The sequence below is a fragment of the Rana temporaria genome, chromosome 2 (genome assembly GCF_905171775.1).
Source record: "Rana temporaria chromosome 2, aRanTem1.1, whole genome shotgun sequence".
Classification (NCBI taxonomy): domain Eukaryota; kingdom Metazoa; phylum Chordata; class Amphibia; order Anura; family Ranidae; genus Rana; species Rana temporaria.
Window position 1 is genome coordinate 86,497,051 of NC_053490.1, and position 14,235 is coordinate 86,511,285.

General features: G+C 42.6%; 1 protein-coding gene across 1 annotated transcript in view; it reads left to right on the forward strand.

Annotated features, from left to right (window-relative positions):
• The window catches only part of LNX2 (ligand of numb-protein X 2), a 195,674-nt gene that overhangs the window by 160,697 nt on the left and 20,742 nt on the right, over window positions 1-14,235 (forward strand). Inside the window, exons 4-6 of the mRNA XM_040340479.1 lie at window positions 293-492; window positions 2,363-2,731; window positions 11,140-11,277. Coding sequence (XP_040196413.1) covers window positions 293-492; window positions 2,363-2,731; window positions 11,140-11,277 — 707 coding nt within the window. The remainder of the gene's footprint in view (window positions 1-292; window positions 493-2,362; window positions 2,732-11,139; window positions 11,278-14,235) is intronic.

The following is a 14,235-nucleotide window of genomic DNA, read 5'->3' on the forward strand; positions in this document are numbered from 1 at the left end:
CTGTACCTGTGTCTCATAAATCTATTCCTGCATACAAACATTTCATACGTGTATGAGATCCAGAATCCTGGCTTTTGTAATATAGTACAGAATAATATAATACATATGCTATTATGCTATAGAGATGTCTTTGTAGTTGTTTCAATAAATAAATCAGCTGGGTAGCAAAATATGTAGTATTGATCCCTGCAGTATATTGATCCAGGAAGGCACTGAGCCAGAAACATACCACTGATGTTGTTTTACGTTTTTTTGTTTTTTTTTTTGTTTTTTTTTCTTCTTCACTTGACAGCTATGCAGCCACCAGCAAGTCTGCCAGAGGGAGAGATTACCACCATTGAGATTCAGCGCTCCAACCCTTACATTGAGCTTGGAATCAGCATTGTTGGGGGGAACGAGACTCCTTTAATAAACATTGTCATCCAGGAAATCTATCGGGACGGAATCATTGCCAGAGATGGAAGGTTGTTGGCTGGTGACCAAATCCTTCAAGTAAGCCTCTGAATTATTACCTTTAATCTTTTTTTAGCTGATACAATAGAGAACACAATGGCCTTTATTTAATCAAAGTAAAAGAGCAGTGTGCAGCGTGGTAATCCACAGAAAAGAAGTCAGAAATCGGCTTTCAGTGTGCTGACCACCATAAACTGTAGAAAGATTATTTCTGATTGGTTGCTAGGTTATTCACCATCATTTATATTTTTTTTTACTAATGCTGAGGATGCCCACCGCAAACCTAACATTTTTTTTTACCCAACATCTTACTGCTAATAAAAAAACACTTATGTGCCCACTATGTTGTGGACAAAGTATAAACTATATTTAATATATCTTTCATATATTATTTACTTGGAAAGGAATTCCCACTTGTTCAACTCCTACTATATCAAATAAGAAAAAAGAACCAGCTTAATGAACTTAGAGAGGATGGCAATGCATGCTCCTGATAAACTGATTCAAACAAGTACAGGTGCCCTACATGGGTGTGTGTGTAGCATGACAGGGGTGCATGTACACTTTTTTTTTTTTTTTATTATTATTATTTATTTTACTTTTTTTTTTCTCCATTTAATTTTGTTATCACAAAGGGGCTTTTTGACCGATGGATTTCCCCACAGACGATAGTTTTCTTCTATCGGTTTTTTAACCATACGAAAAATGTAAAACGGGTTCTATTGTTTTTCATCGATGGGGAAAAAAACTGATGGGGCCCACACACGATCGGTTCGTCCGATGAAAACGGTCCATCGGTCCGTTTTCATCAGACGAACCGATCGTGTGTATAGGGCATAAGTCTGACCACAGATTTTCTATTGGATTGAGGTCTGGGCTTTGATTAGGCCATTCCAACACATTTACATGTTTCCCCTTATATACCACGCAAGTGTTGCTTTAGCAGTGTGTTTGTGTCATTTTCCTGCTGGAAGGTGAACCTCCATCCTAGCCTCAAATCACACACAGGGTGGTACAGGTTTTACTCAAAAATATCCCTGTATTTAGCACCATCCATCTTTCCCTCGAACTCTGACCAGTTTCCCAGTCCAGACTGCTGAAAAACATCCCCACAGCATGATACTGCCACCGTGTTCTTTGACTGATGTGATGTGTTGGGTTTGCGTTTTCTTTGATGGCCAAAAAGTTTAATTTTAGGCTCATCAGACCAGAGCCCCTTCCTCCATACATTTTGGGAGTCTCCTACATGCCTTTGTGCCATTTTGTTTTTTGCTGAAAGTAATGGCTTTCTTCTGGCCACTCTGCCATAAAGCCCAACTCTATAGAGCGTATGGCTTATTGTCATCCTATGAACAGATACTCCAGTCTATGCTGTGGAACTCTGCAGCTCCTCCAGTGTTACCTCAGGTCTCTGTGCTGCCTCTCTGATTAATGCCCTCCTTGCCCGGTCCGTGAGTTTTGGTGTGCAGCCGTCTCTTGGCAGGTTTGCTGTTGTGCCACGTTCTTTCCATTTGGTTATGATAGATTTGATGGGGCTCCTAGGGATCATCAAAGATTTGTAGATTTTTCTACAACCTAACCCTGACTTGTACTTCTCAACAACAGTGTCCCTTACTTGTTTGGAGAGTTCCTTGGTCTTCATGGCAGTGTTTGGTTAGTGGTGCCTCTTGCTTGCATCCTCTGATCTCACACAGAGTGGCACAGGTTTTGCTCAAGAATATCCCTGTATTTAGCACAATCCACTATATAGTAAATAGCCAAAACTTCAGGCTACACAGCATTGCACATATCATTTCTTACAATTTAACCCATAAGTATCCATTTTATTTGTTTTTACTGCAGCAGAGATTTTTATTTTGCATATAGTTCTCTTTTCTGAATAATAAAGTCTGGTTTATACTTTCTATAGGTGAATAATTTTGATATTAGCAATGTATCACACAACTACGCCCGGGTGGTCATGTCTCAGCCGTGCACTGTGCTGCATCTCACTATGCTGCGGGAAAGACGCTTCGGAAGTAGGTTTGTGAGCCAGGTGGACAACGGCTTACAGAAGGAAGAAAGTTTCCACGTCACTCTGAATAAAAGAGGAACCAACGAGCAGCTTGGTATCAAGCTTGTCCGCAGAACTGACGAATCTGGAGTTTTTATTCTGGATCTCCTAGAAGGTGGACTTGCTGCTCAGGATGGGAGACTTCACAGCAATGACCGTGTCCTTGCAATCAATGGGCTTGACCTGAAACATGGCACCCCAGAACTTGCTGCTCAGATTATTCAGGTAATTTAAACCTCAGATTGCTGATGGGTCAAGTTACTAAAAGGAAACTTCTCTGCATGGCAAGGAAAGTGCAGCTGAAATGTTAGTGACACCTACCTCCACACTCTGCTCTGCAAAGTAGATATGAACCCTAGCTGAATTATTTTTTTTTAATTGGCTTTTTTTTTCATCTTTGGTTGCATCTCAGTGCTGCTGATCTCATGAAGCCTCTTTGCAACCATTTTTGTCTACATGCACTGCATTGATGGCTACAGTGCATTTTAAGGGCAAGGTAAAGTAGAGCTATAGGGAAAACTTTTTTTTTTCAATTTAGATAAAGTAATGGAGGGCTATAATCCCTGTCAGATTATGGAGCTGGGGAGGAGAAACAGCAGTACACTAATCTTCCCAGGGAATGGCTGTGCAGGGGGGTGTCAGCACAAGTCTGAGGCCCCGTACACACGACAGAGTTTCTCGGCAGAATTCACCGAGAAACTCGGTCAAAACCCGGATTCTGCCGAGAAACTCTGTCGTCTGTACAGTTTTGGCCCGATGGAGCCGCCGAGGAGCTCGACGAGAAAATAGAGAACATGTTCTCTATTTTCTCGTTGTTCTATGGGAGAAGGCGGCCCGCCGAGCTCCTCGGCGGCTTCATCCCAAAACTCGACGAGGAACTCGACGTGCCAAGCACGTCGAGTTCCTCTGTCGTGTGTACGGGGCCTGATCCTTCGAAAAGAGCAGGCTGAGTTTCCAGCACAGCTAGAAAACCGACTAGTGTGGTCAGTTTTTGATAGGAAAGTAGAGTGACTGGTAGGAACATCAGGGATTTCACACAAAGGAAGCAATACAAAGAGAACAGGATACATTTAACACAGGTACCTGGTACAACAGGCACATATCAGAAATATAAAATGTTGGGTTTACATATTTAATATTTGCCATTTTTAATCCTTTCTGTACTGTGCTAGCAGAACTAATCCGTTTTAATCTGGATTTGAACACTGTCCTAACAGAGTTAAAGATCTAGAAAATTCCTCCTTATCACTGTGGACAGATTGAACAGTTTCAAATTAAATGAAACTTATAGTAGCTTGCAGTTTGCCCAAGTCATGCGCAAAACACACACCTGGAAAGGTAAGAAACGTATTTCTGGCGTCCAGTTCTAGTAGGACATCTATTAATGTCCTCCCAGAACCACGCATGCGGTGTGCTCTGTGATCGGGGTAAAGGGCCAATGACAGCAGCCCTTTACCATGTGATCAGTGGTGTCCAATCACAGCTGATCACGATGTAAACACACTTGCCGGTTATCAGCATACCTTGCCTCAAACTGTCACAATGTGGGGAGAGGAGAGCCAGTAACCGGCAAGTGTGAAAGGCATTGATCATCAGTGTCCTGATCATTAGAGCAGCCCCATCAGTGCTGCCAATCGGTGCCGCCTGTCAGTTCCTTCTCTTCAGTGCCACCTATCGGTGCCCTATTAGTGCTACCTATTAATGCCCTTTAGTGCAGCCTATCAGTGCAGCCTCATCAGCGCACATCCGTGAAGGGGAAAAATTACCCGTTTTAGCTAAAAATAAATAAACCCCATTGGTGATTAAATAGCACCAAAAGAAAGCTAAATTTGTGTGAAAAATATTGATAAAAATGTCAATTGGGTACAGTGCTTAATGATCGCGCAATTGTCATTCAAAGTGTGACAGCGGTGAAAGCTGAAAATGTACCTGGGCAGGAAGGGGTAAAAGTGCCCTGTAGGCAAGTGGTTACATTATTTTTAGGAATGGGAACACATATAGTAACATATATGCAGTGGATTTTTCTAAGATGTGAATGCAAAAGTAGAAATGCACTTTTAGGCTAGGTTTACACTTATCCTGGTTGCAGTTGATGCATTTTCCTAGTGCATTCTGACTTATTTTTATCACATGTTTTTGGGAGGTATCTGTTGTCGTGCAAAAGAAACCAGCAAAAACTTAGCAGAAACGCATCCAAAACACAAGTACTGCTGCATTCTGCTACATTTGCATTGACATACAGTGAGGGAAAAAAGTATTTGATCCCCTGCTGATTTTGTACAATTGCCCACTGACAAAGAAATGATCAATCTATCATTTTAATGGTAGGTTTATTTTAACAGTGAGAGACAGAATAACAACACAAATATCCACCATGGCCAAGACCGAAGAGCTGTCCAAGGATGTCAGGGACAAGATTGTAGACCTACACAAGGCTAGAATGGGCTACAAGACCATCTTCAAGCAGCTTGGTGAGAGGGTGACAACAGTTGGTGCGATTATTCGCAAATGGAAGAAACACAAAATTACTGTCAATCTCACTCAGTGTGGGGCTTCATGCAAGATCTCACCTTATGGAGTTTCGATGATCATGAGAACGGTGAGGAATCAGACGAGAACTACACGGGAGAATCTTGTCGATGATCTCAAGGCAACTGGGACCATAGTCACCAAGAAAACAATTGGTAAGGCCGCGTACACATGGTTGGACAAAACCGTTGAGAATGGACCGAGGTTCAGTTTCATCGGTCCAAACCGACCGTGTGTATAGCCCATCAGTCTGTTGTCCTTCGGTCCAAAATTTTAAAACATGCTTTAAAATCGAACCGATGGCCCGCTGCCTGATCGGTCCAAACCGATGGTTAGTACAGAAAGCATCTGTTCAAAACCCGCGCATGCTCAGAATCAAGTCGACGCATGCTTGGAAGCATTGAACTTAGTTTTATTCAGCACGTCGTGTGTTTGATGTCACCGCGTTCTGACCCGATCGGTTTTTGGAACGATGGTGTGTGTACGCACATCAGACCATCAGGCCACTTCAGCGGTGAACCGATGGAAATGGCCCGTCGGACCATTCTCATCGGTTTGGAACAACCATGTGTACGCGGCCTAACACGCTACGCTGTGAAGGATTGAAATCCTGCAGTGCCCGCAAGTTCCCCCTGCTCCAGAAAGCACATGACCGAGCCCCTCTGAAGTTTGCTAATGAACATCTGAATAATTCAGAGGAGAACTGGGTGAAAGTGTTGTGGTTACATGAGACCAAAATCGAGCTCTTTGGTATCAACACAACTCGCTGTGTTTGGAGGAGGAGAAATGCTGCCTATGACTGACACATAAGTGCATCCATGGGAAGGCTCCGCAATATCTTTGCGACAAGATAGAACCTCACAATTCCAATCGCGTTCTGCGATCCACCGACCAAAATCTGGTCAAGGTACCAAAAACCAAATACAAGTCCAAAGGAGAAAGAAGGTTTGCTTTTCAAGGTCCTAGACTATGGAACGCTTTACCAACCAGCATTCGGTTGGAGGAAAACCACCTGTCTTTCAGAAGACAGATTAAGACTCTGCTCTTTTGATGTCATTGAGACACGAACAACTAGCGCCCAGAGGCGATTCAGTTCGCATGTGACGCGCTATATACGTTTTTTCATTCATTCATTCATTCATTCATTCATGACCCCAAGAACACCATCCCCACCGTCATACATGGAGAACACCATCCCCACCGTCATACATGGAGAACACCATCCCCACCGTCAAACATGGAGATGGAAACATTATGCTTTGGGGGTGTTTTTCTATTAAGGGGACACGGCAACTTCACTGCATCAAAGGGACGATGGACAGGGAAATGTACCGTCAAATCTTGGATGTGAACATGCTTCCCTCACCCAGGGCATTTAAAATGGGTCATGGATGGGTATTCCAGCATGACTGACAATGACCCAAACACACGGCCAAGGCAACAAAGGAGCGGATCAAGAAGAAGTACATTATGGTCTGAAGGGGCCTAGCCAGCCTCCAGACCTTAATCCCATAGAAAATATGTGGCGGGAGATGAAGGTTCGAGTTACCAAACGTCAGCCTCAAAACCGTAGTGACTTGGAGAGGATCTGCAAAGAGGAGTGGAACAAAATCCCTACTGAGATGTGTGAAAACCTGGTGGCCAACTACAAGAAACAACTGACCTCTGTGATTGCCATCAAGGGTTTTGCCACCAAGTATGTTTTGCGAAAGGGTCAAATACTTATGCAAATCATTTTGTGACTTTTTGAAATGCGTTTTTTTCTGGATATTTTATTTTGTTATTCTGTTTCTCACTGTTAATTTTTTTATGGTAGGTTTATTTTATCATTTTGTCACTGGACAAACGTACAATATAAGGGGATCCAATACATTTTTTTCCTCAGTGTATATGAAACCAAAAAAGCATCCTGCTGGTGGGCAAGAAAAGTCCCTGACCCTTTGCAAAAAACACAGCAGTTGAACTTGCACAGATGTGAAAGCGACCCATAGGACATCATGTTAAATGGACTGTAGTGCGTTTCTGCATAACTGAAAATGCATTGAAAAATGCAATAGGTGTGAAACAGGGAAAAAGAGAACCTGTATTTTACAGCTTCACTGCATGAGTGACCATAGACCATAGAGGTATTTACCTTCCCCATGCTGCTTTAGTACTCTTAGGGCCAGATTCTCGTAGAATGGCACTTGCCTGTAAAGTTGCGGCGGCGTAGCGTAAATCACGCGGCGGAATTAAAATTCAGCGGGTAGGGGGCGTGTATCATTTAAATGAAGCGCGTCCCCGCGCCAAACGAACTGCGCATGCGCCGTCCCTAAAATATCCCCGTGTGCATTGCTACAAATGACGTCGCAAGGACGTCATTGGTTTCGACGTGAACGTAAATGACGTCCAGCCCCATTCACGGACGACTTACGCAAACGACGTAACTTTTTAAAATTTCAACGTGGGAACGACTTAAGCCACCATATAGCAGGGGCAACATTACGCCGGGAAAAGCCTAACGTAAACGTCGTAACTTTACTGCGTTGGCTGCGCGTACGTTCGGGAATTCGCGTATCTAGCTAATTTGCATACTTGACGCGGAAATCGACGGAAGTGCCACCTAGCAGGCAAAAAAAAATTTCAGTTACGATCCGACGGCGTAAGAGACTTACGCCTGTCGGATCTAATGGATTACTATGCGTAACTGATTCTAAGAATCAGTCGCATAGATACGACGGGCCAGATTAGGACTTACGACGGCGTACATGGCGCTGCGCCGTCGTAAGTCCTTTAAGAATCTGGGCCTAATTGACCACCAGAAGATTGGTTGATACTCGGTGCTTGTAGGCCCAAGCACTGTCATGTGATTAAGGGGGTTGAATTCATAATCCTATGTAAGTTTTGACTTTTATAGGCAAACTAGTAGGGACAAACTATGGGTTGGCTTTATTTTCATTTTGCAGGCTTTTTCAGTAAAAAAAAAAAGAGCAAAGTACAGCAAGTCTTTTCATTTAGAGCGTATTTCTTCAGTGGATCTGGGTTGCAGTACTGTATTGCACTTGCTTACTGAATTATCATGACTGTTGTGAATATTTGTAGAAACTGGCAATTAACATCTAATTTATAGGATGTATTTTCCTTTAAAGCATAAATTATGGGTTCAGAAGCTAGATTAAATAACAGAAATAATTCTTCATGACAGATGGACCCATTAAATCATCAAATCTGGCTACACGTAGATGTGAATTGTTTTTAAAAAGCATGCCAGCGTTGCGCAAGTGTGCCAGAACAAGCTGTTCTTATGCCTCGTGAAGAAGATCTGCGCTAAACTGAAATGATTATTAAAATGACAGTTCTCTGGTTTTACAGATACATTTATTTCAAGCTCCATTTTTTTAAAATGTCTTTCTCTGTTATTACCCACCAATCATCTTCCAGACGTCATTACTCCAGTGAAAATAAATGGAAGCATTTGTGGACTATGAATGGCAAAGTTTGTTCTTCTTTCAGACAATCTGAAGCATTTATTGATGCTACATTGTTTGTTTCTAGTACATGGTTTAGTAAATAGCACCGGAGTCCTGGATTCAGTCCCCACAGGCACAATATTTTAATTAAATATACAGTATCTCACAAAAGTGAGTACACCCCTCACATTTTTGTAAATATTTTATTATATTAGAACGAAAAAAGTATTGTAGAAAATGGGTTTTTAAATGGTACTCCCCATGGTTAAGATAAATATATATATATATATATATATATATATATATATATATATATATATATATATATATATATATATATATATATATATATACCGTATTTATCGGCGTATAACACGCACAGGCATATAACGCGCACCCTAACTTTAAGAGGGAAGTTTCAGGAAAAAAACTTTCCACAGCCCCCTGCGTATAACACGCAGGCACAGTTTACCCTCTATTTTCAGGGTAAAAATGTGAGTGTTATACGCCAATAAATACTGTGTGTGTGTGTGTGTGTGTGTATATATATATATATATATATATATATATATATATATATATATATATATACACACAAATCATTATTATAAAGCTAAAAGACTAACAAACTCTTAGGCCTCGTACAGACAACCCAACATGTCCGATGAAAACGGTCCGCGGACCGTTTTCATCGAACATGTCCGCTGGGATCATTTGGTCTGATGGCTGTACATACCATCAGACCAAATTTCCCGCGGACAGACGACGCGGTGACGTGGCGGCGACGATGACGCGGCGACGTGCGCGAACCTGGAAGTTCAATGCTTCCACGCATGCGTCGAATCACTTCGACGTCATGCGCGGGTTCTCGGGCCAGCGGACATGTCCGATGAGTCATACTGACCATCGGACATGTCCGGCGGACATGGTTCCAGCGGACATGTTTCTTAGCATGCTAAGAAACAGTTGTCCACTGGAAACCTGTCCGGTCGGCCGGAAAATTGTCCGGTCGGCCTTACACACGACCGAACATGTCGGCTGAAACTGGTCCGACGGACCAGTTTCAGCGGACATGTTCGGTCGTGTGTACGAGGATTAATATTTCATTTATATCTTTTCATGTGACAACACTGAAGAAATGACACTTTGCTACAATGTAAAGTAGTGAGTGTACAGCTTGTATAACAGTGTACATTTGCTATCCCCTCACAATAACTCAACACACAGTCATAAATGTCTGAACCGCTGGCAACAAAAGTGAGTGCACCCCTATGACGTCCAGCAGGATAACAGCCGCCGCTAGGCCGTGGGGGCGTGCATCGCGGCGATCAGTGGTGCGGCGTGTCAGTCTGACACACCCGTTACACCAATCTCGGTAAAGAGCTGCGACGGGGGTTCTTTACCATGTGATCAGCTGTGTCCAATCACGGCTGATCGCAATGTAAACAGGAAGAGCCGTTGATCGGCTTTTCCTCACTCGCGTCTGACGAGAGTAGAGGAGAGCCGATTGACTGCTCTCCTGACAGGGGGGTCTGTGCTGATTGTTTACTAGCACAGTCCCCCTTTGGATGCCAACCCAGGACCACCAGGATGCTGCCAGGACCACCAGGGAAGGCCACAACACTGAACCACCAGGTATGCCACCCTAGAACACCTGGGAAATGCCAATCAGTGCCCAGGCAGCTGCCAATCAGTGCCCAGCAGTGCTGCCTATCAGTGCCACTCATAAGTACCAATCAGTGCAGCCTTTCAGTGCCCATCAGTGTCGCCTATCAGTGCACACCAGCGCCACCCATGAGTGCCCATCAGTGCTGCCTATCAATGCCCATCAGTGCTGCATATCAGTGCCACCTCATCGGTGCCACCTCGTTGGTGCCGCCTTATCTGTGCCCATCAGTGAAGTTGAAAACTTACCTATTTACAAAATTGTATAACAGAAACAAAAGAAAAAAAAATTACATTTTTTTTTTATTTGTTTAGCAAAAAATTTAAACCACAAAGGCAATCAAATTCTGTTTGGGTACAGTGTAGCATGACCGCGCAATTGTCATTTAAACAGCAACAGCGCTGAAAGCTGCCTGGTATTGAAGTGGTTAAAAAAAAATATTTTTTTTTTACTTGCAAGGAGAACCGATCCTTTAAAGCCTGGTCATTTCAATGTGCATTGCCTTATTTGTTGAATACAGGGGCCTTCTTTAGGGTTTTATTGTGAAAAGGTACATTTGGAGTGCAGTAAAATGTATTTAAGATATTTCTACACAGTTAAGTAGCTTTATGTCTTTAGTAGTCATATAGTTCTTTGTTTTACATATTTTAATAAAAGATTTTCTGCCATTTAATAAGTGTAACATTTTACACGTTCTTAGTGACCTGTAAATGCTCTTTTCCTTATATTAGCTTCAGTTAATTACAGTACATTTACACGCCATTTAATTTCTGAAGAGACGGGATTTATTGAGCGATGTGTGACAGAGTGCTGCCGAGTAATTCTGATTTATATATCCAGTAGGCCAATAAATTGAGGACTTTCTCTGTAAAGGAGAAGTTCTATCTTCAGGCAGTTGAATATCATTCTTACATAAAAATTGCACATTTATGAAACTTGCTGGATTTCGATTCGGGTGGCATCATCTTGTGTTCTTTGCTTTCCCAAAGGGTAGTGGGGAACGAGTCCATCTGACCGTATCTCGCCCTGTAAAGCATCCTGCTCCTAATGTGTCACGTGAAATAAGCAATGGACAATCTCACCACCATATGCAGCCCGTCTACCATCACAGACCTACTGCACACAGGGTGAGTGCTTCCTGACATTTTTCTCAGTTTGCCTTTAAAGTGGACCTGAAGTCAAAAGATTTGCTATGGTATAGAGAACATCTATAATTGGTATTTATGCTTCTAGGAACCTTGAAAATATACCTTTTGCCCTGAACTCCTAAGAAAAATAGCAGTGCACCCCTTGTGCCTTGAGCTTCATAGCTCTGTATCTCTAGGGCCAGATCCACGTAGCACGGCGTTTGCTTACGTCCGGCGTAGCGTTTCTCAGATACACTACGCCGCCGTAACTTACAGTGTATTTCCCGTATCCACAAAGAATTTACGCCGTAAGTTAAGGCGGCGTAGTGTAAATGTGTCGGCGTAAGGGCGAGCAATTCAAATCACTAAGTTTTGGGCGTGTTTTATGTTAATACGTCTTGACCTGACGTAAATGACGTTTTTTTTAACGGCGCATGCGCCGTCTGTGGGAGTATCCCAGTGCGCATGCTCCAAATTAACCCGCAACAAGCCAATGCTTTACGTGAACGTAATTCTACGCAAAGCCCTATTGGCGAACGTTTTACGCAAATGACGTAAACTACGGAAAATTCTACGCTGGCCCGACGTCCATACTTAACATTGCGTACGCCTCATATAGCAGGGGTAACTTTACGCCGGAAAAAGCCTTACGGAAACTACGGACGTACGTTTGTGGATTGGCGTATCTAGCTAATTTGCGTAAATATGCACCTTAGATCCGACGGCGTACTAAGACGTACGCCAGTCGGATCTAGCCCAGCTTCAGGCGTATCTTGTTTTGTGGATACAAAACAAAGATACGCCGGAGCAACCTAGAAGTTACGCGGCGTATCAATAGATACGCCAGCGTAACTGCTTCGTGGATCTGGCCCCTACTGTGAAAGTAATATAAGGCAGGGTTTGTTAAAATGCATTAATGTCAGAACCTAAACAGTAAAAATTGTGGGCCAGATTCACAAAAGAGATACGACGGCGTATCTCCTGATACGCCCTCGTATTTCTGTGATCCGCCCGTCGTAACTATGCGGCTGATTCATAGAATCAGTTACGCATAGATAGCCGTAAGATCCGACAGGTGTAATTGACTTACACCGTCGGATCTTAGGATGCAATTCTAGGCCGGCCGCTAGGTGGCGATTCCATTGCGGTCGGCGTAGAATATGCAAATAACTACTTACGGCGATCCACGAAGATACGCGCGTTCGTCGCAATCTCTTACGTCGTCGCTAGTCGGTTTTTCGCGTCGCAAACTTAGGCCTGCTTTATCATGGCTTATCTTTAGAACAGCCATGTTAAAGTATGGCCGTCGTTCCCGCGTCGAATTTCAAATTTTTTTTTTTGTGTAAGACGTCCGGGAATACGAAACGACGTAACGCACGTCGCCGTTCAAAAAAAACGTCGGGGCACCGTAATTTCGCGCAAAGCACGTCGGGAAATTTCCTAACGGAGCATGCGCAGAACGTTCGGCGTGGGAACGCGCCTAATTTAAATGGTGCCCGGCCCATTTGAATTAGGCGGGCTTGCACCGAGCGGATTTACGTTACACCGCCGCAAGTTTACAGGTAAGAGCTTTGTGAATCAGGCGCTTACGCTGTAAACCTGCGGCGGTGTAACGTAAATGGGATACGTTACGCCGCCGCGGCGTAACGTAATTCTACCTGAATCTGGCCCTGTATTCTTGGATCTAAGAAGAGAATTATTACCAAAATGTTAGAAAATTCATACAAAGACGGGTAATAATAATAAAAAAAAAAACACAAACAGTAATTAAAGTGATACTAAACAGAGAAGTGTTAATTACTATAAATAATTAACATAAATCCTATATATCATGCTGCTGTATTTTTATTTATTTTTTTAATCCTCAAAGTACCTTTTTCCTGCAGCACTGTTGTGTGGTCACATGATCTTTCCCTGTTCTTTAGCATCTGTAGGGTAAGATCTTTGGGAGAAGCTTCTATTATCTGTTACTATCTGATGGATGTTCTCTACAGTGTAATGCCACGTACACACGATCCGAAAATCGAACGACAGATCGTCCGACTTTATCCGTTTTACTAGTCGCAAGTAGAAATTTAATAGGCTACTAAAGTCACGAAAATTCTCGTACTACAGAAAAAAAAATCGGAAGTGATGTCATGTGTTGTAATGTATTTGTGTTGTATTTTCGGACGACAACTGTACTGACCAAACGAAAATCGTACCATCTGGTATTGTGCGAGAAAAATTTTTGTGCATGTCCGATAAAATAATATCGGAGGAACTGTCATGATCGGCTCACGGCTCAAGCCCTGTACTAACGATCCGATTATCGGACGATTCTTCCTCGGACGACATTTTTCGTACAATATTCGGATCATGTGTACGTGGCATAAGTCTGATTGGTGCTGTGCCAGTCACGTGACTAAAGAGCAATTTAAATTAAATTATAAATATCAAATAACTGCCTTACAGCTCCCAATAAATCTTTATTGAACAGCAGATGTGTATTTTTTGTGCATTAATATGGTAAGCGGAGTCAAAAAGAATTGATACTAGCTTTCACTCTGTTCAGATAGCATCTGCATCTAAAACACTTTTTTACTTTACAGGTATTAGCAATTACGTTAAAGGGGTTGTAAAGGTTCCTTTTAAGCTAGTGCATTGTTGGTTCACTTACCTTTTCCTTTGATTTCCATTGTAAATGTTTTTTTTTTCTTTGTCTGAATTTCTCACTTCCTGTTTCTCCTCAGTAAGCTGTTCTGACTGACTTTCCACCGCTGGTGGTATGCCTACTGAGGAGGAACAGGAAGTGAGAAATTCAGACAAAGAAAAAAAACATTTAGACTTCATTTCCATGGACGTTTTTACAGCCACTTTTTTTAGCCTTTTTTTACAGCTTAAAGTGGAGGTTCCACCTATCTAACAACTTAACCTTAAACACAAGGGCACAGTTAGCCTAAAAACCGTTCGCCAAAC